At 36.1% G+C, this 22,797-nt stretch overlaps 1 protein-coding gene across 1 annotated transcript; it reads left to right on the top strand.

Moving 5' to 3' along the window:
• The first annotated feature begins 4,719 nt into the window (after positions 1–4,719).
• LOC144450747 (uncharacterized) lies at positions 4,720–22,761 on the top strand. The gene is made up of 7 exons (XM_078141450.1): positions 4,720–4,935; positions 14,668–14,723; positions 17,104–17,155; positions 17,593–17,695; positions 18,233–18,329; positions 19,107–19,173; positions 19,550–22,761. Exons 1-7 carry the CDS (start codon positions 4,837–4,839, stop codon positions 20,150–20,152), a joined length of 1,077 nt encoding a protein of 358 aa, XP_077997576.1. The 5' UTR covers positions 4,720–4,836; the 3' UTR covers positions 20,153–22,761.
• The last annotated feature ends 36 nt before the right edge of the window (positions 22,762–22,797 follow it).

Here is a 22,797-nt window from a genome sequence, read left to right as displayed (position 1 = left end):
TAGCTCTTTCAGGAAGCCGGTGAGGGCGGAACGACACGACGTACTAGTATCTGTCAATTTATGAGAGACGGTAATCCCATCAAAGGTACCCCACAGACTGCTAGTTGCCAACTAATCGAGAGATTCTACAGAAAGTCAAACGACGAGTCTCTAGGCTACATCAAAGTTTGTCTATGATTTAAACCAAGAAAAGAACAGTTAAAATTGATTTAGAAAATGAACACAACACTAGCTTTCAACTCATTACTTTGTTACATGACACCTTGTAGGGAAAAGATATTTCAAAGAAAAGTGTAAAAATAAACAATAAAGAGAAAATAAATATTTGTAAACAAATGAGATATATTTCAAGCCCCTGTGGTTGAATGGTTCTGTACGTACACTGAGACAGACAGACAGACAGACAGACAGACAGACAGACAGACAGACAGACAGACAGACAGACAGACAGACAGACAGACAGACAGACAGACAGACAAAAAATGGAAGAACAGAAAAGTGAATTTATAAGTCTCCCATCGTTTGCAAGCAGTCGGTATCAATCTTGTTATTCGAGCCAGCGATGTCTGTCTCTGTCAAACCAGCTGATGTGACGCTAAAGTACGTAAATATTTTGTAATGAGAAAAAAATCTATATCACATACATGGTCGAAAAAGCTAGAAACTACTTGCACTCGCAACCAAAAGCGTTGAAGCGAATCATATGTCACAATTCCGAACTAAGCGAGTATACGACGCCCTCCTGTGGCCATTGGGACAAATTACTGAATCCAGCGCATAGAAACAAAATGGGAATAGAAATGGTGGAGTGCGGGGGGGGGGGGGCAGATTTTACAAATCTATTCTTAGGAGAGGGCCACATTTAAGAAACTAAAATTAGGGGAGGTCCACATTTTCCAATGACAAATTAAAGCTTTGGTTGTGGTAGTGTTGCGTGCACGCTTCATATATAGCCCAAGTACTGAAAGTCTATACGCCTTAAAATATCAAATCTGACCCGTACATTGATAGTTGCAACTGATACTGACATGCATTAATAAATAAATCTGAATAAAATACCATAGTAAGAGGCAAGTATACCTTATGAGGGCGCTGTTCAAAGAAAAATGCGTTTTCTATCGCACATATTGCAACTGCGGTTTAGTTTCGAAGGATCTACAGAGACTTGTTATTTTGTCGCGAAAAAATGATATATGGCTTTACGAAAGTGAAAACTAACGAAATTTTCACAGGGGAAATGTGATAAAAACTGCACAAACTGAAAATAGATCTGAACTATAAATATACCATTGCAATAAATACTCGAAAGGAGAGCTATAAACAAGCGTATTTCCCATTACAGATTTAGTTTTCAGTGACCAGCAACCCTGCTGAGGCCTTACTACGTTTCAGTTCTGATTAGCTTTTAAAACATAACACATGTTGACAAAGTACGTCATTATTGTCACGTACCTGCATCCAAATGACGTCATGTTTTGGACGTTTACAGCCGTTTTTGTATTCATTGACTGCAGATTATTGCAATTTATCAAAGAAAAATGTTAGTGTAAGATGGAATACATCACTTTAAAAATACGATAGTGGGTGAGTTTAAGCTTCGATTTATCATATGATATAAAATTTTAATTGCAAATAACGAAAATCTAGCCTCTTATCAGTAAAATAGGGTATTTCCGTAAGACCAAAAATGTAAGACATTATAGTTTCTACTACTCTAGTTTCTCAGTGACAGGGACCGTATTCCGTACTTCAATGTACTTCATCACTATATATATCTCATAGTGTACATTAAAGTACAGAATACGGTCCCTGTCAGAAACTAGACTAAGTTTCTACACGTAACGAGAAATTTTTTGAAACTGTGTCTGTGGCAATGACAGACGCCTTACAATTCCTATCATGTTGGTTCTTACGTCGTTCTAGAATTATTCAACGTTTCGACAGAACCAGAACCAGAGATAGTTCTATGTCTGTAAGTATCATATTAACATATAGGTGCACACAGCAACCATAAAATTGACTTTAATAGTTCAAGATTTGAGCTGGTTGGTTGGGGGGGGGGTGTAAAGGTACGGTTATCATACCTCTATAAATATTTGCCAGACTTTTAAAAAATGCCCAGTTACCATGGCAGCCATCTTCCAGTTTTCTATTACAAATCCATAGGTCTTTGGTGTTAACTCAGACCACTATAGATTCTCTATAGTGGTCTGAGGTATTAAGAAAGCTATTCGCACAATGCAACACACACACACACACACACACACACACACACACACACACACACACACACACACACACACACACACACACACATACATACACACACACACACACACACACACACATACATACATACATACATACATACATACATACATACATACATACATACATACATACATACATACATACATACATACATACATACATACATACATACATATATATATCAAAGATGCGTCAATACTTTGAGATTCACGGTCAAGGTCAAATGATGAAGATTAAATTTCGAAAAACCTCTAAACTAGCTTCTGCGCTCCGTTCACAGTGTATCATCAGACCAGTAACTATATACTGTTCGGAAATCTCTTTGTAAAGAAATATGATGCGGCAGATTGCCTTTCCAGACAACCAATCGAACGTCATCTAATTATCAGCGTCAGGATAAATATATACACGTGACGTAGCAATTATTAATTTACATGCTAATTTATGCAAATCGTGAGGTAAAGTAATTAATGACAAATTATGAGAACACGAAATCCCGAGGACAACAAATCGAACGTTATCTAATTATCAGCGTCAGGATAAATATATACACGTGACGTAACAAATATTAATGTACATGCTAATTTATGCAAATCGAGAGGTAAAGTAATTAATGACAAATTATGAGAACACGAAATCCCGAGGACAAAATCATCCACAATGTAAACACATTATGTATATGAAATTGCGGAGAACCGTGTCAGAGTTCAAAGCATGTTACTACGTATAGTCGAGCACAATACATACAAGACATGTACAGAATGATTTCTTTTTGAAGTTAGAACAAGTTCTGTGATTAGCATAGCGTGCAGTATTTTTATGACAAGTTGCGAGGCTCAGGAAAGGTCATTACAATAAGTGCATGCCTGTCCAATATGAACATCGAATATTTTGAGAGGTCACGTCACATCGATCCTCGGTGGAACTTTAAACTGTCCAGTCATAAATATATAATTATGCCTGGTTTTATTATCATTTTCATTTATATTGAGTTACCAGGAAATATTTTGTCAAATTTGTTCAATTCCACTTTCATTCATTCAGATCATATCCGCTTTATGTATCTCTGCTCGCTTCCGCGTGTGTTGTTTTGTACGGAAGAACTGCCATGACCTTCTTACATGCTTTTTAACCATCCATCTATATCTATCTATATTTTTATTTGTGTACATTATATTTCCTTGTACTGCAGAATTCCGGTTCAACGTCACGGCGTTGAATTTCCCTGGGACTTTCCAGAAAAAAATGTCAGGAAGAGAATTTGCAACGTGAATTTTATTAGCTCGATTTTTTATTCACATTTGCTAAATTCAAAATAATCATTTTGACATGAATTCATAATTAAACATTTTAGTAAAATTAAGTCGAGATTCGACAAAAATTAGTAAGAAAAAATGCCCCCAACAATTTAGGCGGGCAGTTCTTGGCCATAGTTCGACATCCGCGTTCTTCTACGTATATAGGTGCACGTGCAGGACAGTGCAACATGAATCAATATTTATGGTTTATTGTGTCAAGACACGCAAAGAAAAAATAATTGTGATGGATGCAAAGCAAGCATAAATATATAACAGACAGACAGAAGATCGGGACTGGAATCTGCGTTATGTGTGTTATGTTTTTGTCTGTCTGTCTGTCTGTCTGTCTGTCTGTCTGTCTGTCTGTCTGTCTGTCTGTCTGTCTGTCTGTCTGTCTGTCTGTCTGTCTGTCTGTCTGTCTTTTATCGGGCCTTACCAAAAAAAGTTATGTTTGGATTTTAATTAAATGAAACTTTGTTGAAAGATTATCTCTGAGACAATGGCCCAAGTTTGAAATCCGAATCTGGATTCGTTTCAATCCGAAAACCGCCGCTCCGCAGTGTTGACGGAGGTATGCCCTCCACCGTGTGCCCTGAGATATGAATTATTATTATTCAATTACACTTATATTCAAGGATATTGCATATATGTATATCACACGTGTTCGCCAGACATGAGGGTCGATTATTACTTTCTGGGCTGTGTGTTCTATCATAACTTAGTCGTCAGGTACAATATAATTCAGATATTTTGGATTTCCTGTCAAAACGAAAACGTACATTCTTATCATGGTGGAAACTTTGCTATCCGTCAAGGAAGCGAAATAGAGGAAACAGTACAGTGGGCCTACACTGGACAAGATGAGATGGTAGAAAACTTTCATAATAAAAGTTTTACAATTCTATTTTGGGATCACCAGGAAGTTTTGCCTGTATAGCACTTTTTATCAAAGAACTACACCCCAGCCGAACAGATGTAGTATGTAAGGCATAAAAATAATTATGTGTTTCAAATTGGCATCTTGCCAAATTTAAGGGTACGCCAATATAGGACTGGGGATGTGGCGGGGGTGAAAGGTCACTCGTCTGTGGTACGGATCACCTGACAACAGCGTTTCACGAACTATATGCACATATAATGCTGTGTTCATTTCAACCGTGGAGGAAGTGAAGCAGTGGTCGTTGTCCAAATCGCACGTAACCATGACAATGTAAGAAGACTTGTTGTTGAAAGTGTTTGTGGTTGAAGCATATACTCTGTTGAAGCTATGAAACACATGACTGTGGACGGGGTGTCGAAACACCAACTTAAAAAATCACCGTATAATCGGCGTCACACGTCACCTTCAATACAGATAGCAGACGAGGTACGTACGGTATAGTAAACTTTTACGTGTTATTGTACAAATATGGACACTCGTCAAGTCATATATTCCACACGTGTTCCTTTCTCTTACCACAGTGTTTTGTGAAAATAGTTGAAACGCACCAGGACAAGCTGATTATGTATGTAGGCCTGTGTTTCTTTAATGTTTTTACGATTGATTACCCAGGATCACGGTCTGCGATCGACTAGTATGCCTTGTTGTAATTACAATCGAAAAAATAACTGTGGAAAATAAACTGCATTCCAATAATATCAATATTGAAAGGTCGTATGGCTTTCAGTGGATTTTCTTTTGACATGGAAAGCTTCAAAATAGACTGGACTTATCGAAGCACTCGAGAGTCGCATGGGTCGATCAAGGACCCACCACACAACAGACATGGTACCAATGCGGTGTCCGCCCCTTGTATTTCATACAACCGTGCCATGTTTGTAATGTCAACATTTATGCCATTGTTTATACTGCCAACAATATGTTTACTTTTAACATTATGACAAGTGTAGATATTTACTAGGGGTTAAAAGTTGTCAAGTTTTAAGCGCTGTTTTGTCGTATAAATACCACCAAACAGCGTGCAACAGATATTACTGTTGTGGCTTGATCCGTGTTTAAATTGTCATTGTGATACGCACATAGCGGTATAGCATAGTCGGTCCCTTCGAAAATATAAAAGTGCAAAGTACGTCGACGCTATCGGCGACCTATATACAATTTTCGCACCAAAATGTCAACAGAGCACCGACCGGTCTAAATTCGACATGGAACACATTTTATTTGCATTTTGTGTGTGTAAGGCATACAAACAGGCGATGACATTTTCAGAATCGCCGGCCTCCTTATTAATCTACGTCACAGTTTTTATAACGTTTATGTTTATATCATTAAGGCGGCTCTTGTGTCATATACATACCCATTAACTCCACAGAGTCCATACATAATACATCGGCCTTCGTTTTTGAGATCCATAAATGTAACGATATATGCGATAGCGTGGGAAAACATATGTTAACATTTTAACTTTCAAGGTTTCCAGTTATGAGACCCCTAGCTAAATGTCAATACACCTCAGAATAGATTAATAAAAACACATAAGTAGAATATTAATAGTATATGTATTGATATTCCGCCAATAAATGCCAAATGATGTGGTGTAATATAAGGAGTTTTTATCCGCGCTGTTGTGGTTTCGGTACGACTTTGATTCTGAAAGATTAAATTACCTTGTTTATCCGGATTATACTTAACGATTTGTCAAATATCAAAAATATCAGAAAGTCTTGTCTGCATAAATTATAACATTTGTGTCGACCGCTTTCATTACTTAATTGGTGATATTTAACATGTGTGTTTTGGCGTACTGGTCATAGTGTTAGGTTTTATAGAGACATTGATATCAAAGTAATATTGCAGAATTCACGTGTCAACTGTACAGTCATATGTGACAATAATACGTCGTTTGGAATGATTTATGCCGTGGAATTGAAAATGGGCTTTAATAAATGCTATGGAAAGTACCAGAGGTAGTTGTCTGTGGGTTTGAGAGCACACGAGGGGCGGACCTTGTAAGGAGTGGTTAGGTGTATAAATAATCATAAAATTACAGGATACACACGACCGCAGACATGTGGGTTTATACTTCCGCATGGTCCACTTATATACAAAATTAATTAGAGAGTCTTTGCTGTCATAAATTGAGAATTCCACCTTAGTCGGAGGAGACAATAGATATAAAGGTGTGGAAAGTCAAGAATATGACGAAGTGTGAAAACGTGTATTCAATCGGAAGGGAGGGGAAGACCTTGGTATGTTGTGGGTGTAATACGCGCTCACTTTTTAACACTTCTTTCTCCTGTCCTCCTGGTTGAGTATGTCAGGTTGACTCATTGAGGTAGTGAACATGTTCAAAAAGACTGATTACAGAATCTCGTCAACACTTCGACCTTGACAGCCTTCAAGGACATACCGGAACACGGAAGTAATAATGATATTCAAGAGTGTTCTGTATGTGTCATTGTAGTCCGGGCTAAACAAAATGTCCTCAGCCTTGTCATAATCACCGAACCATTATTGTATCAGGCATACGACGTCACACACACACAAGTGATTCAAAATATGCAAACTTTCAGCTCCGTTGAAACCAACTAGCTAGTAGACTGGCCTAACCTCTGGCATGCAAAAATAATGTGTCTGTTATTGTTTCGAAATTGCCCAAGGCAAGAGGTTTTTGATAACATCTTTGGGGTCTGTGGTGGCATTTTTTTCAATATGACCTCTCGAGCTCCCTTTCATGTATACATGTATTTGGGATCACAAATTGACTGGAAATTGTACTTTTGACAAACGTTTATATTCCAAAATACAAAGTTTGTCCTTTGATGTATAGTTGTTATATTCCTTCGGTATCAAAGCTTAGATGGAGCCACGCACAGCCTACAATTGCCAAAGTATAATATGCAAACTCTGGAGATCAGTCTTACAAATGGGCATTAAAATGGACAAGTTGTTTGTTGGTATTGTTCTCTTCTATACAACACATATATGACTCGTTTCTACGTAGCCTTGAGAAATGTTTAGCAAGAAGTAAAAGGTACTGACAAACAACATCTGCACCGGGATCTGTAAACATGGCTGAGATCCAGAATTCAAACATAGTCAGGCTCGGAAACATTGTCCTCAAATGACCACGACAGCCATAAACAAAGCTTGACAATCTGTATTGTACACTTCCAACTTCCGCGTTCCGAAATTTCGTGCGTCGTAAGTTGCCTAGTAGCCAAAACACACTTCATCACGAGACAAAAGTATACCAGTTACCCCTGACAAACGTCAGCAATGGCTCTACTTAGATTTATTTGAAGCATAAAGATCATAATGATAGTTTCGAAAATTACAATGTGCAAAAGGTCAAATGGGTCTAGATAAAACTTAACTTCTATACTACAGCAAACATAAACGTAGTTATTGATGACTGTTCACATCTTTTCATAAACGAAAATTTTAAGATGTGTAGAGGTGTGTAGGATAAAATTATTTTGGCAATGTAGTTACCATGGTTACACTCAGTTGTTCATGACCAGACAAGACATGCTTACAATCAATTACACATATCAGAATATCATTGGACTGTATCATTGTAGTTGATCATTGTTGGTATTTATTTCAATGGAAACATTCCAAATCTGGAAGTTTATCTTCGTAGTTTTTATTTCATGTGAGGAATTCGTCATGTTTGTTATTCTACTTAATATAATATATGCAATCAATCAAATTACAATATATTTGTGTTGGTAAGCCATTGTATTAAAGCGAACTCTTTTTTTCTTAACACACACTTGAAAATTGCTACCTCAAAATTTCGACAGCATACTTCAGATTTTGTCAACAGATTGACCAACTATTCAGAAATATGTGCACTTAAGGTGATAATTTGAAGTTGGGGTTTGAAACACAAGTTAAATAATTGCTAGTAATCAGGAGAACTGTAGCATAGCATTTAGGCAAACTAAAATAATTTTGATAATTATTTAAATTAGGTATTTAAACAAATCTAACGTCTTAACTTAACTGCGTTTGGGTACCACTGACCCCTCATAAATCACCATAGAAACCAACAAAAAATCGTATATATTCATGAAATTATATTGAACTTCAGATACTAAAACCCTAACAAATAATAGGAGTTCGATGATAATAATTTATCTCTGGCCCCCTAGTTCGATGATAATAATTTATCTCTGGCCCCATAGACTGCCAATATTATGGTTTATACATATATAAATAAACTTAGTCGTAACTTGATATACAAAGATGTATAGCTGATGTAGATGTAATTGAAATCGTTCAGTACATTAAAAAAAACTATGTTAACTTACAAAATTGACACAGTTTGTAACTGAGACCCCATTTTCAGCTCAAGTCGGAGTACAAAGTGCAAACACAAAATACGCAGTAAAAGTAGAATCGAAGTAGAACTGAATTAGCCTGGAATCCCTACGGATGGGGGTTGTGAATTCGTTATTTCTCCGATGAAATCAAAATCAAAACCCCTCTTCACCTGGATTCTACGCTAGATCTGAATTGACGTAGTGTGGTAGAAGATCACGGGATATAAAAGATCACAGAAGATCACAGATAGTTTTTTTTTGGGGGGGGGGGGCACTTGAAAACCGTTTCTATTCTAATTTATAAACTTAATATATAAACCAACAATTCATGACATATGTCACTTTGTGTATGAATTTCTTATGAGAGCTCGACCAGTAGGTAGACATGACTCAACATGCTACAATTAAATTGTTTAGATAATATACGTATGTTTCACTATGTAACAAAAGTAGACAGCAAAGACCACAAATTAAATGCTCGTAAAGTTTGCTATTTTAACACGTACGCGTGCGAGTGTGGCCCCATGTATCAATCTAAATTTTGAACCGGTTCCGATCTGAATCAAACTCAGTTCTCCTGTCCCCATATGCCCTTAAATCGGTTGTGAACATCGTCGCAAACTACGGCCTGTTTTGCGGCACCGTTCTTAAGGAGCCGTCCCGCTGGTGTAGCGGAAGAAATACGTAATAACATAATAGCTCTGGTTTGTGAGAATGGTTGTGAACTGAATTAGTTGAACTGGTTGGAAACCACCACTGTAGTACAGCAACTTCATGGACACCTGTGCCAGAGACGTAAAGTTAGTACAGATGGTTGTCCTACAGCTATAAACGATATTTTTGACCCATTCAGAGTTGACCTACATATCTATGTCTCTCAGGGCGTCTTTGAAGTAGTAGTACACTTTTTTTTATTTAAGAACAGGATAGCCAGGAAACAAACAAAAACTGATCTCCACCTGGACTCTGTTACCACTCATTAAAACATTGCATACCACACAAAGAAGAAAGTATAAACAATGCGGAAGCAAAGTTTAAAATTGACAAGAAAATAAGAACAACAATATCAACAGACAAATTTATACAGCCATCCAGTGATACACCATACTGGAAGCCATCCTCTCTGACATAAGCTGATTTTAATGTTTGTATTCCTAAAAGTATGAATTGTTTTGCACTGCTTAGTATGTGTTGGTAGACTGTTCCATAGAACAGCTCCTGAGTACTTGAAGGTTCTCTTGCTGGAATTACTGCTAATTTTCGGCTCATGCGTATTGAGATTTTGCAACAGTAACAGAATTGGTAACAGTAATACCATGTATCTAGTATGGAAATAAATCCCTACGATATCAAAAAATATATATAAGCATGTTCTTTTATCAAATTTGCATTGAAAATCAAATAAATTCCATTTTGTATTATCAGAAACTATTTTTCCCCAGCTGGAGTTCAACAGCAATCCATTATGTTGGCAATTTGTTTCTATTTCACCATTTAATACATGTAGAAAGTAGTTTCCTTTTAGCATGACATTGACAGCATCTGATCTTCTTCACCATTTCTCAGTATGTGTTGTATGGTCTCTGTCTGGGCCTGCTGAAAATAAAGCCAACCAATATTATCTACTTAGAATCAAGACAGACTTCCTTTTTATGACTAATAGTTTGTGAACCAATCTACCAGTTCACAAAAAAGATGTTCTATTTTGACGACACAGCTGTTTCAGTTTTAGCTCTTTTTCTTGACTAGTGAGTCGTGACCCATTCGATTGTTTGAAATATCAAGTTTGATAAATCGAGTATACAAATTGTTCCCGTATGGAACTTAGAAGCATCTCCTAGAATCTAGCCGTGTGGGATTCTAGGCTCTCGCCTTAAGCTTTCTACGAACCAAGTCGTGAAATGCGAGAACCAAACTCCACACTCGACTGAATTCCAAGCTAAGAGCTATCTTGTCTGGTGAGTTTATAGGCATAGTTTACATAACAGCGATATCTTTGACATATATGTCAACTTAAATAATAAAATATAAGTTGGATTACTAATTAGGTACTTTATGAAATAAATATTATAAACATGCCTATTGCGAGGTCGAAGGTTACCAACGGTTAAATATCAGTGTAGTAAATCTCATAGTCTAGACTTTTTCTATGTTAGAGTTTGACGGAATTCTTGCCATCCACGTCTTGGAAACAACAAACAAGCAACAGAAATTCTATGAGCAGTCTATTGTTCTTAATAGGTTAGAAATTAATAGATTTGTTTAGCAGATATTGTTGTTTGGTGTATTTGATTTGAAATAAGATGCCACCTCCTGGTAGACACAGCTATGGGAAAATTATATAAAGACGAACAAAATGAGTAGTTGAACTGGAAATTGGAAAGTTACTTCCAATTCCAAAAGATGCTATATTAGCGACGTATCGATGTGACTAGCACACACAGACACACACACAGACACACACACACACAGACACACACACATTGTGTGTATATGTGTGTGTATATGTGTGTGTGTGTGTGTGTGTGTGTGTGTGTGTGTGTGTTTAACTCAATAACAATATTAACCTGACACGATTCCACGATTGACACCCCAGCATCGAGAAGGAAGGAAAAGATGCAGTATGCACAATGTATTTGGACTGCATTTTAGAGCTCGTCTTACAAAAAAGTTTGGTAATTATTGTTTGACACAGTAAGACTTCATTTTCAATGTTTACCGTATAATGCAATGAACTTTAAGGTGTAATTTACACCATTCTTACTTGGATTGATATCTTAGATCGGATCCTACACTCAGTGAAACCATTCCCTAGATCATGCAGTTTTCGAAAATTATCATCAGTGATGTTGAGAATTGTTGACGTCAATGATTGGACTATGTGTATATGCGATTAGTCTGGATGCCAACGTGGTCTCTAAACTAATATACTGTGACGTGAGTGGAGGTGTATCGTAACGATACCGTATATGAACTAGACTAATATGATATGAGTATGACAAATGAGTAAACACCATGCATGCCGGAAGAATAACAATGGTGGTCATCAGACTGCGATAAATCAAACAAGAGCTTTCACTTCGTTACCAATTGTTGTATTGTCTTCTACTGAGAATTATATGCCCCCACGCATTGAACTCTCTCTACCCTTCCTTCCACGCCTTGGCCCAGTTTTATCTGTCACAGTAAAATATTATTACACTTTAAAGGCGGAGTTTCAATCCCTGGTTCCCACCTTAGTATTATCTTATCATAAAGCCATAAGTACATTACACAGAAACGTTCTTTTTTATGTTCTGGACTAACGTTTTATATATACTCTAGTGTTTTTTTCATCCTCATTTGAATTGGGTCTTTTATCTTTCTCCCTTCCCACGTATTCTATAATCGCATACACCCAATCATGCAATATCTTTACTGTTCAATCACTGTGTCTAACCTTGTTCGCTGTCCTTCATATCTCAGTCTAGAGTTCACACACTAACCCAGAATACACCGAGTAGTAGTGTGCATAAAGGTAATCTTAAACGCTGAATTAGTTTGTCTTTTGCCCTGGCGATAACAGATAGATAACACAGAAATCAGTACTTGCATAACCCTGCAATCTTTTTACCAAATAAAGTTTCAAGTTTAATCTCGGCTTTTTTGTACGAAGGTTCGTTTCTAAGTATCACTGTAATTATCTATACCTATATTTCGTAACTCAATCTACTACTAAAGTTGTCAGAAAGATTTTCAAATTGTAACGGGCAAGCCTTTGTGTAATACTTAACACTTTATCCACATGTGTTGTACAAGGTAAAAAAATCAAAATGTGCATGGATTTGCAAATGGGTGATAAATATATGCCCTTGGGGGTATTATTATTATTAAAATATGCGAAATAATCAGATGTACATGACTGTCACAGGCCTTCATCTTGACATATCTCTTAAATTGTTTAAAAATTAAAAATTAAATTTGAAAATTATAACAAAGACTTCATCATCTATAAGCACTATAAGAACGTGTGTTATATTAGATGAATACACATCGCGAGAGAGATCGTCAATAATGTACAATTTCAAATATTTACATGTAACTCAAGACGTTGGCTATCTGCTACAAATCTACAGATCTCCCGATAAAGGCTATTGAATTCGAGACTAAAACCGCCAGTAACTGTCATAATAGTATTCATTTTAATAGGTGATGAGATTAATAAGTCTGTATGTAATAAAATAAAACCAATCACGACTCTTTTCACTGCATATATAAAAAACAAATAAATAGATAAACGTTAGACGAATCAAGTTTTCTGTTCTATTCTTGTCGTAATTAATTAATTAATTAAGTAATTGATTAAATAAATAGCATAACAATAAACACTTACAGTTCAATCAGAACAAATCAAACATTATATCAGATGGCAATGTGAACCGTGTGAGAAGTTATCATTATGACGTCACAATTACGTCATCGTCCTGGCGCCAGTATGTGGATGACAAATATGATATATCGCACGTTCAACTACTTGTGACCGACGTTTACTTCGTAAATTTAATATTTGTATTTTTAGGATTGGTATAAATCAATATGGGAATCTTTTTTAGCTCATTCGTCACGTTTGAAAACCAACAGTCGACCTAAAGTTACCGCTAACGCTAACTTGTTGTGAAGTGCAAATAAGAGGTTAAATGTCACAATTTCACCCCCCCCCCCTCATATTTCATGTAATTGATGTATCGTTTTGTTGTACAAGATACTCACAAGCTAAACATTTCAGAAGACCCTGGTACATGTTGACGTAAACACTTGCCAACTTAGTAAAGTAATTGAGATAGACATTATCATATATAGCCGCTGAAATAAAGAAAGTAGTTTCACCAGAACTCATGATAAAATCCAACAGAGTTGTTAGTAGAATTTTATGTGTATGACAATGTCCTTGATAAAATGGACATAGTGTGCAGTACATAAGGGAGAAAAAATATCGATGAAATGTCGTTAAAACAATAAAACGCATATCTATAATTCGCCTGAGCGAAACGTCTTGGTCAGACTGTTAATTCTATATGTTCAAATGAAACTGCTGTATGTGTGTTTATATGTATATATATGTGTGTGTGTGTGTGGGGGGGGGGGGTCATTGTGGTGACCACCGGCTTCTATTGGTGATCAGTGACGGAGCACTGTTCTGTAATCGTTGATGGATGGAATGATGGATGGATGGATAAGTGATTTATCAAAAGTCCATTGTAGATCCCAAATAAAAAGGGTTATTATCAAGTTGTGTTATATATATATATATATATATATATATATATATATATATATATATATATATATATATGTGTGTGTGTGTGTGTGTGTGTGTGTGTGTGTGTGTGTGTGTGTGTGTGTGTGTGTGTGTGCGTGTGTGTGTGTGTGTGTGTTGTACATGATTATCAGACGATTTATTTTCACTCAGTTCATTCAGTATTCAAATGACACCAGTACTTTTTGACAAACAAATCCAGGAAAATGTTCAAATGACACAAACGCAAAAGCTGTTACGGGAACGACTGGCATCTGAAAATTAAGAAGCGCTGAGAAGTTTACTCGACACAAGTTTCACACGGTTCGGGTCATCGCTGGAGTACAGAAAGACGTCTCGCATGAGATCTGATGAGTCGGCCTCGTGGTTCTGTCAATTCGCAGTCACGTATATGTGCCACGGCGGCATCAGTGACGAAAGCAAGACAGACACACAACGCTATTTGGTATTTAAGTCTGAGGAGACGTATGTAGTAATATCTCCCCATTAAATAACAATATTAAATAATCCGTTCTCTTTTATTATCACCAGATCACTGCTACAAAACAAGACAGAGAAATTGAGTACGAAAAAGGTAACGCCCAAAGGTAAGAGTTGACTTTTTTAGAATATTACTGCTCACATATTTGATAGCACAAATTGTGTTCACTTTACTTGTATGTGTTTTTACAACTCCATGACGTGGAAATTCATTGCTTGTTACTTCCTCGTTGATGTTTGCGCGAACACTGACCTCATGTGACCTGCCATATTTTAAAAGTCCCAGTCTGATCAAAACAACAGGTCTGTCGAGGGTGTCGAGTTACAAAGTGTCTGTGAGTGTGAGAGTCTCGGAAATTCTCGTGAAATTGATACATCTTTGTTAAAAATATAGCTGAGAAAACACTTTGTACTAACGTGTTCCAACATGTTTGGTCTCAAGTTACCAATCTTTAATTTTGTATGATATTAATGATGAAAGATTTTCATTCTTGTTGGCAAATTTGTAATTCATTTTGGCAAGTTCATAATTTATGTCATGTACGAGGTCACGTGACCTGCTTATAGACTCATTCACCAGTTGCAATTACTTAAGATAACATTAGTCAAGTCGAAAGAATGATTGATCGATCGATCAATGTATCAAATGTCTGATTGATTTTCAATAGTTGCGAGATTTAGTGAATTGTTTAGTGAATAACTCAGCAGGGTGGTGGTAAGGTTGACTATTAATTTCCTTGACTTGGACTGTCATAATAAAAATTAAAACCAGACGAGAATTAAAGAGATGGTGCGACATACACTAGGCCCATATTTATGTACAATGCATCTCCTGATGCTGGAGGGGCCCTTAGGCTGTAAGATACGTCGTGTTGTTAACCACTGATGAGTGCTGGCTGATAGCGTGGCACGAACACAGGAGCGTGTAATATTTCATAGATTGTTGTTTTCCAGGTCTACAGACTAAATATAACAACATTTTGATTAATATATATTCCTACATGTAAGGGGAAGAGACCTTTAATATTTCTTTGTAGTATAGAGATTGATACATTTGTAGCAGCAAGATTCGTACGATATTTTCCTAAGAAAACGACATTCTAAGCAATAAGAAAACAACAATCTATGAAATATTACACGCCCCTGTGGGCACGAATGTCCGTATCGTACAGACTAGAAGGGCCCTCAGATCAGTGACTTTTTATGGCGAACAATCCTGTTTGGAGATTTATGCATCGTCTGATATATTTATGGGGTACCTACTAAATATCGTAGTAAAACAATCTCGCTTCCGCTTTAAGGTTCTCTTCGACTTTTCGAACTATAGTAAATATTGCAATAACTCCTTGACCATACTATAGTAGTGTACCACCTTGTACACAAGCACACCCGTTTGAGGAAGTGCAAAAAAAAGTTTACGAATTAATGTTTCATTTTTGCTTTTATTTTAAATAGACATTATGACTTGTAGGGGGGGGGGGGTGGCTTTCGCCAAAGTATACCATTCTCGCAAACCAGAGCTGTTATTTCTTCCGCTACACTTCGAAATAAAGTGGGACGGTGCGTTAAAAACGGTGCCGTAAAACAGGCCGTGGTGGTTTGCGACGATGAAGTATACTCCATGTATTATGTATGGCGTTATAAGCACTATGTACGTAATCTTCATATAGTCAACACCATAAAACAACATTCGATACCCAGTGCACGATAAGAGGCTGTAATATTAATATTCATGATATAAAACACGTGATTCCATTAGATTTGAATACCAGAATACTACACACCTATAAAACTAGCATCGCCCGACTCAAGAAAAATCATTTCGAAAATTACTAAATTTCTTTGACAAAGCGGAAATCTGTATGTCAGATATCCTTTATATCTCGTCACCCTGGCGACCTCTTGCAGATCAACTCTAATAATTTGCCGACAATGTGGTATGCTAGTGAAATTTCAAGTGTCAATTTTACAATTGAGTCCGAACAAATTGTCGTCCAACTATCATCTGGCACGACAAAAAGTACAATTGTTACAAAATTATTTGCTGACATGACTGTTACCATTTACCTGCTGAAGTAACTCACACAAAAGAAAGTGTGGCAATGTTGGCAAGATTTCTGTCACGTCAGAGATAAAAACAAGAAGTGTTGGTAAGATTTTTGTCACGCCAGAGATAAAAACAAGAAGAGTTGATAAGGTTTTTGTCGAGCCAGACGATAAAATGTAAGATTTTTGACGAACCAGACGATAAAATGTAAAATTTTTGTCGAACCAGACGATAAAATGTAAGATTTTTGTCGAGCCGGATGACGACACTCTAGTTCAGCACGAGTAGTATAGTAATTATGATCTAACGAACACAATTTAATGAATCTACAAACTAACTATTATCAGACTGTAGACTACTTTTTTTTTTAAAAGTCAAGCCAAATTAGGAAATTATTCTCATGTTACATGTTTAACTCTTTTTCATTTTTTACGTTTTAGGCGAACAATTGTTGTCAAACAAAGGCACGGAAGTTATGGATTTCACCTTGAGGTAAATTGTTTGACAGTTACTCAAGACATAGTTTTGTGTAATTAAGAACTTGTAGCCCAGTGCAAAAAAAACATATACATGGGAAATTAATATCTTGTTCTGAAGCTAAATTTTAGGTAATGACGTCACCAATATACACAACATTACATGGTTGATGTCGAATTCTCAAAGGTGTTGTTTATACAATAGTACTTCAAAATCCTGAAAGTGGTTTTGGCAATTCATGTATACACCACACCAGTCTTACCAGTGAAAAGACCTACTTCAGTATTTTAACAACAGCTATAACCGGGTTTTTTGTAATTTTTTTCAATAGAATTGTAATAAGTATCTTCATATTCCTTGCTTTTACATTACCCATCATCACTTCACTGACAAATCCAGGGTTCAAGGTCATTTCTTAAATTTGACGTATTAAAATTCATTTTAACCATTAGAGTTACCGAATATATCACAAGTCAACTGGAGAAACTGAAATTATAACGTTTATATCCCATGTGGACTATGACGGTCCAGCATATATAGCTGGAATGAGGCAAGGTGAGTACAGTATTTTACTTGTCTGTCTGTCTGTCTGTCTGTCTGTCTGCCTGCGTGCATGTGTGTGTGTGTGTGTGTGTGTGTATGTGTGTGTGCGTGCATGCATGGATGCATGCATGTATACATGTATGCATGCATGTATGTATGTATGTATGTATGTATGTATGTATGTATGTATGTATGTATGTATGTATGTATGTATGTATGTATGTACATGTATGTCTGTCTGTCTGTCTGTCTGTCTGTCTGTCTGTCTGTCTGCATGCATGCATGCATGTATGTATGTATGTATGTATGTATGTATGTATGTATGTATGTGTGCTTCTTCCTGTCAAGGCAAGTGCAAGTGAAATGCCCCATTTTACCACACTACCCTGGTATGATCTGTTTATCTCTAACATTCGATATTTATCAATGAGGTAAAAATCTTATAATTGGAGTAATAAATTCCTCCAGATCAAAATGGTACTCGTATAGGACAAATATCCACCTGTCCCAAATTACTCATTACTTATGAAATACAATTGTTCTTTCCAGGGGATGTTATTGTATCTGTAAATGGAATCACAGTTTTCCACTTAGAACATGAGAAAATAGTGGCAGCGGTCAGGTCTTCCCATGGCAACGACCTCAGGTAGGGTCATAACTATGGCAACATTGACAACACTGACACCAAACACACACACACTGTCTGCTTTATTTTCTTGTGAACTATTTATCTGGTTACATTGCCTTCCTGAACTATTTTTTTTTATTGAGGATAATACTTTTATAATGTCGAAGGACAGAGTACGCTAAAAGTAAAATACAGTGTTGTTGAAGCAATTTGCAATTGGTTTCTCTGATATATGGAATTTCACTGATTTTTTTAAGGTCATGAAATATGTCGACATGTTTATCACTAATAGATATTACATCTTTATACACTTGTTACTTGTTGTATAAAGAAAGCAATGTAGCTAGTTTTGTAGTTTGTGTATTAACTTGGTCAAAAAAAAACAATGACTGTACCGTTATCAACAATTTTTCGGATTGAACAGTGAAAATGTGAAGAAGAAAAATCACAAAAGTCTACTTGTGGTTTTTGTTTTGCCTTTGGTTTGGTTTGGTTTGGTTTGGTGAGGTTATTTCTCCTTTTTGAATTGTATTGAACTGTACATTGTGAAAAACCCAATCTCAGATAGTAGTGGAAGGGGAGGGGGGGGGGGGGGTTGTACCCCAACTTGTTTTAGTCTGTGTAGTATCAATGTTTATAACCATGTTGAGTGTAGTAACATAGGCATGTAGTATTGATACTTGTACTTTGCCCCTAGACCATATCGATCACCTCCTGGGTCATGCTGCACCAGAGAATCTTATACATGTAGTTTACACAAACTTAAACTAATTACTTCCTTTTACTTAACACTAGACTTGTTGTTGTGTTTGAGGACTATGTCGAAAGGATAAAACTGCAACGAAAGCTTCAAAAGTTGAAGGTGAGTTTCACTCCAAACAATAATGTGATTATATTATCAAAATTAAAAAAAGTAGTTTCTATAACAAAACAGAACTAGACCAATGTCTAATAATTGGTATTTTAACAAGTGAATATATTATGGTTGTCTGATAAAAAAATGATGCTTCAGTTACACCAGTAGTTTTAACCTGATGACAGATTCAAAACCAAACTTTGGTTCAAGGTTTCAACTTACCACTGCACTACCTACATATAATATTGACCCCTAATTAAAACACTGATTTCAACTTTCTGATATTTGTTGTTAGACGTAAAACTATCCACAGGCAAAACAAAATTATCGTTTCTATGTCTTTGATTATATTTTTATTGACTGATGAGTTTGATTTCTTTAGAGCCAAATGCGAGCGAAGCAAGAGGAAGTAAGGAAGTTAACAATTCAAGAGAATGCAATTCTAAAGCGACACGACCGACCAGTAAGTCTAACATCACAGTCAAGCTTTTCCAACATGTCAGCCATTATTGATGTGATGAACTCAACGTCACTTGATCCAAAATGGCCGTATGAGGCAGCAACAGGTAACCATGGCAACAGAACGTCACAGTCCATGCCTACAAGTATCAGTAGTTTGCCAATTATGAAACCATCGCGGGAACTGAGTACTAGTAGTTTGGACAGGACAATATCTGGTACCTCCATTAGTACTTCATCATCTCAAGAAGGAATTGTGTTTAGTGCTAAGAGTGAGAATCATGACACTGATAATACAAATCACACAACTGTGCCGAGCATTAACATTCCACAACCGGAACTTAAATCTCCAGACTCTGGTTACCATGACAACAACGAACATACAGCAAATCAGAGAGACAGTCATCCCTTTAACGAAGAAGAGGAAGAGACATATTTTTCCTTTTCTAACGACAAAGCACAGCTACTTCAAGACAGCGATGACCGGCTGCCAAGAAATGAAGATGAAGAGGATACGGTGCTGTGAGACAGAGTGCGCCCTCTAACAAACGAGCTCATCACAAAAGATACTTTTGTTTTTTGTTTCATTGGATGGCGACACTATATAAGCATTTGTGAATGATAAGGGATGATGATAAACCACTGATAATTTTTAAATAACATCAAAATATATATGAATCAATCGACCAATCAATTGTTCAATCAATAACCTATAGTATTCATCTGTAAACTCATTTTATTATTTGCTCAAATAACAGTTAGTAATTAATTGTCAACCAACAAAACAAATTTGTGGCCGACCAAACTTTCACCAACTAACCAACCCATCAAACTTCTCTTACATATATGGGGACGCTCAAATTTACTCAACTGAAATATCTGCATGCTTATCCAAGAATGCAAATTACCACAAATATGCAAATGAGACCATCTATGCAAATGATATGAATATGTACATTACATGGCATATATTCAAATGATATCATAAATATGCAAGTTACATCCTAAATATGCAAATAGTAAGAGTGATATTCTTGGGGAGAATGGTGACAAAATATTTGAAGAGAATGGAAATACTGGATTCTTTTCGCTATTAACATTGTTAGTATATTTTAATACATCGATGAGGCGAGGACCGGATTGATCAAATCCATGCAGGATTAACAACAGCTCAGTTGGCTGTCTGAGAGAATGGGTAGTAGACCTCAGTGTTGGTTATCTGACATTTGGCCATAATTTGTAATCAAGTTAAAGTTTGTATTCCACAATTCCCAACTACACAGAATAAGATTTGACAACATGGCAATCATGATCAACACAGAGCTCAAAATTAACAGTAGTCCTGGAATACTAAACATTGAATCTAAACTACCAAACGCCTTTTAGATCTATTGAAATCAATAGAAAATTATAACCGAAACAGTTCACTTGGCTGAATCTGACTGAAAGTTAAATCTGAGCCAAGCGATTACAAATGACTAAGGGCTGCCTAAAGATTTGGGAATTTTGCAAATACTTGAAGAAACTGAGCAGAACAAGTTTATTAGTACGGTCAAAAGATATGTAGTGAGTCCATCTCTCTTGTCTGGGCTATTGTACATATTCAAGAGGGCAATATATAGCATTTACATAATGATTATGACAACAATGTATTTCATGTCAAGTTTTCCGATGACGTTTTCTAATTGTTTTTATGTATGATAGTAAAATCGTAGTGTTTAGATTATAATTGCTTTCTGTGAACGCTGGAAGTTCATTAAAAAAATCATGAAACATATCGATATGTTAAGTACTATTAGAATGCTACATGTATATACACTTGTGTCTCATTTACTCCAGAAACACAGTTGAGTTTTTTTTGCTAGTTTTACACTTAGTGTGTTGGCTTTGTTTAGATATTGCTGTTATCAATGATTGTCTGATCTCACCAGGTGTACATAATTGTATAAATTTACCAGCCAATCACTATCTACATACATGTACAGCGATTGTCTGTTTTCACCAGGTGTACCATATTGTATGAATTTACTAGTTAATCAGTGTCTATGATTGGCTGAACTCACCAGGTGTATGAATTTACCAGCCAATCACTGCGTACTTCATTCCCTATAGTACTGTAGATACATGTATTGCTCTTATCAGTGATTGGCTGTTCTCACCAGGTGTAACTTATCAGTGATTGGCTGTTCTCACCAGGTGTAATTTATTGTATGAATTCACTCGTCAATCATTGTGTACCAGGTGTACAACATTGAATGATTTTTACCAACCAATTACTGTATACTTTGATCCCTCAACTATGTAGAGCTGTTATGAAAGACTGGCTATCTTCAATAAATGTAACCCAAGTTATGCTTGACAGGCAAACTTTCTTCCTGTTGTTCATTCATGGCTTACAGTTGATCTGTATATTTTCTTCAAGAACTAGAATTGTTGACAGGAACACATAATCTTACTTGTATGGGTCACTCATATTTCCTTGGCTGAATGAATGAAAATATTGGGGAATAACATCAAATTATTTAAAGTCTGTATATCTGATGTTAGCAATGTCTTTATTAGACAAAAAGACATTTCCATAATATATATAGTTATTCATGACCAATTACATTCTATATCAGATGCACGTCTGTCAAGTATGTATAGCAATATATTTATGTTAGCTGTAACATGACACCAACATATTTGTTAAAATTTTTGAATCATGGGGGCATTTAAAATTGACCTACTTTACATGTAACTGTTCATTCAGAAGTGAATACATTCTAAGTACAGCTTGTTGTAAATGACTCCCTGTGTAAATATAAACATAAACATCAACATAAACAAGACACTTATCAATAACACTTCCTCTGTGTACAGACACTACAATTGCTGCTAACTATATGACAAAATAACTATGGCAATTAGATGTTGCAGGTAGGTCGATTTTCATTGTAAGTATAAAACAAAATGGCTGCCAAAAGTTTTGCTTTTGAACTCATCTCTGGTCAATATGGAAGTTGTCATTTTACAAAACATCAAAAATGCTACAGGGGTACTTTTTTCTCGATTGACAATCAGAAAGACAGATACAAGTACAACATTGTAATGTAAAGTTAAATTTATGTAAGCCAAGATGCTGTAATAAAACTTTTATACATCAAACATGTGATTTGTGGGATTACTTGA

The sequence above is a fragment of the Glandiceps talaboti genome, chromosome 20, assembly GCF_964340395.1.
Source record: "Glandiceps talaboti chromosome 20, keGlaTala1.1, whole genome shotgun sequence".
In the NCBI taxonomy this organism is placed as follows: Eukaryota; Metazoa; Hemichordata; class Enteropneusta; family Spengelidae; genus Glandiceps; species Glandiceps talaboti.
The sequence above is the reverse complement of the archived record's forward strand: the minus strand, read 5'-3'. Positions and strand labels throughout refer to the sequence as shown.

What these genes read in the sequence shown, in the direction of transcription:
- LOC144450747 (XM_078141450.1), top strand. Translation starts at nt 4,837, where the DNA reads ATGAAACACATGACTGTGGACGGGGTGTCGAAACACCAACTTAAAAAA. An exon ending in CAATACAGATAGCAGACGAG is followed by an intron (nt 4,936 to 14,667) that starts GTACGTACGGTA and finishes TATTATCACCAG; the next exon opens with ATCACTGCTACAAAACAAGA. An exon ending in GAAAGCTTCAAAAGTTGAAG is followed by an intron (nt 19,174 to 19,549) that starts GTGAGTTTCACT and finishes TGATTTCTTTAG; the next exon opens with AGCCAAATGCGAGCGAAGCA.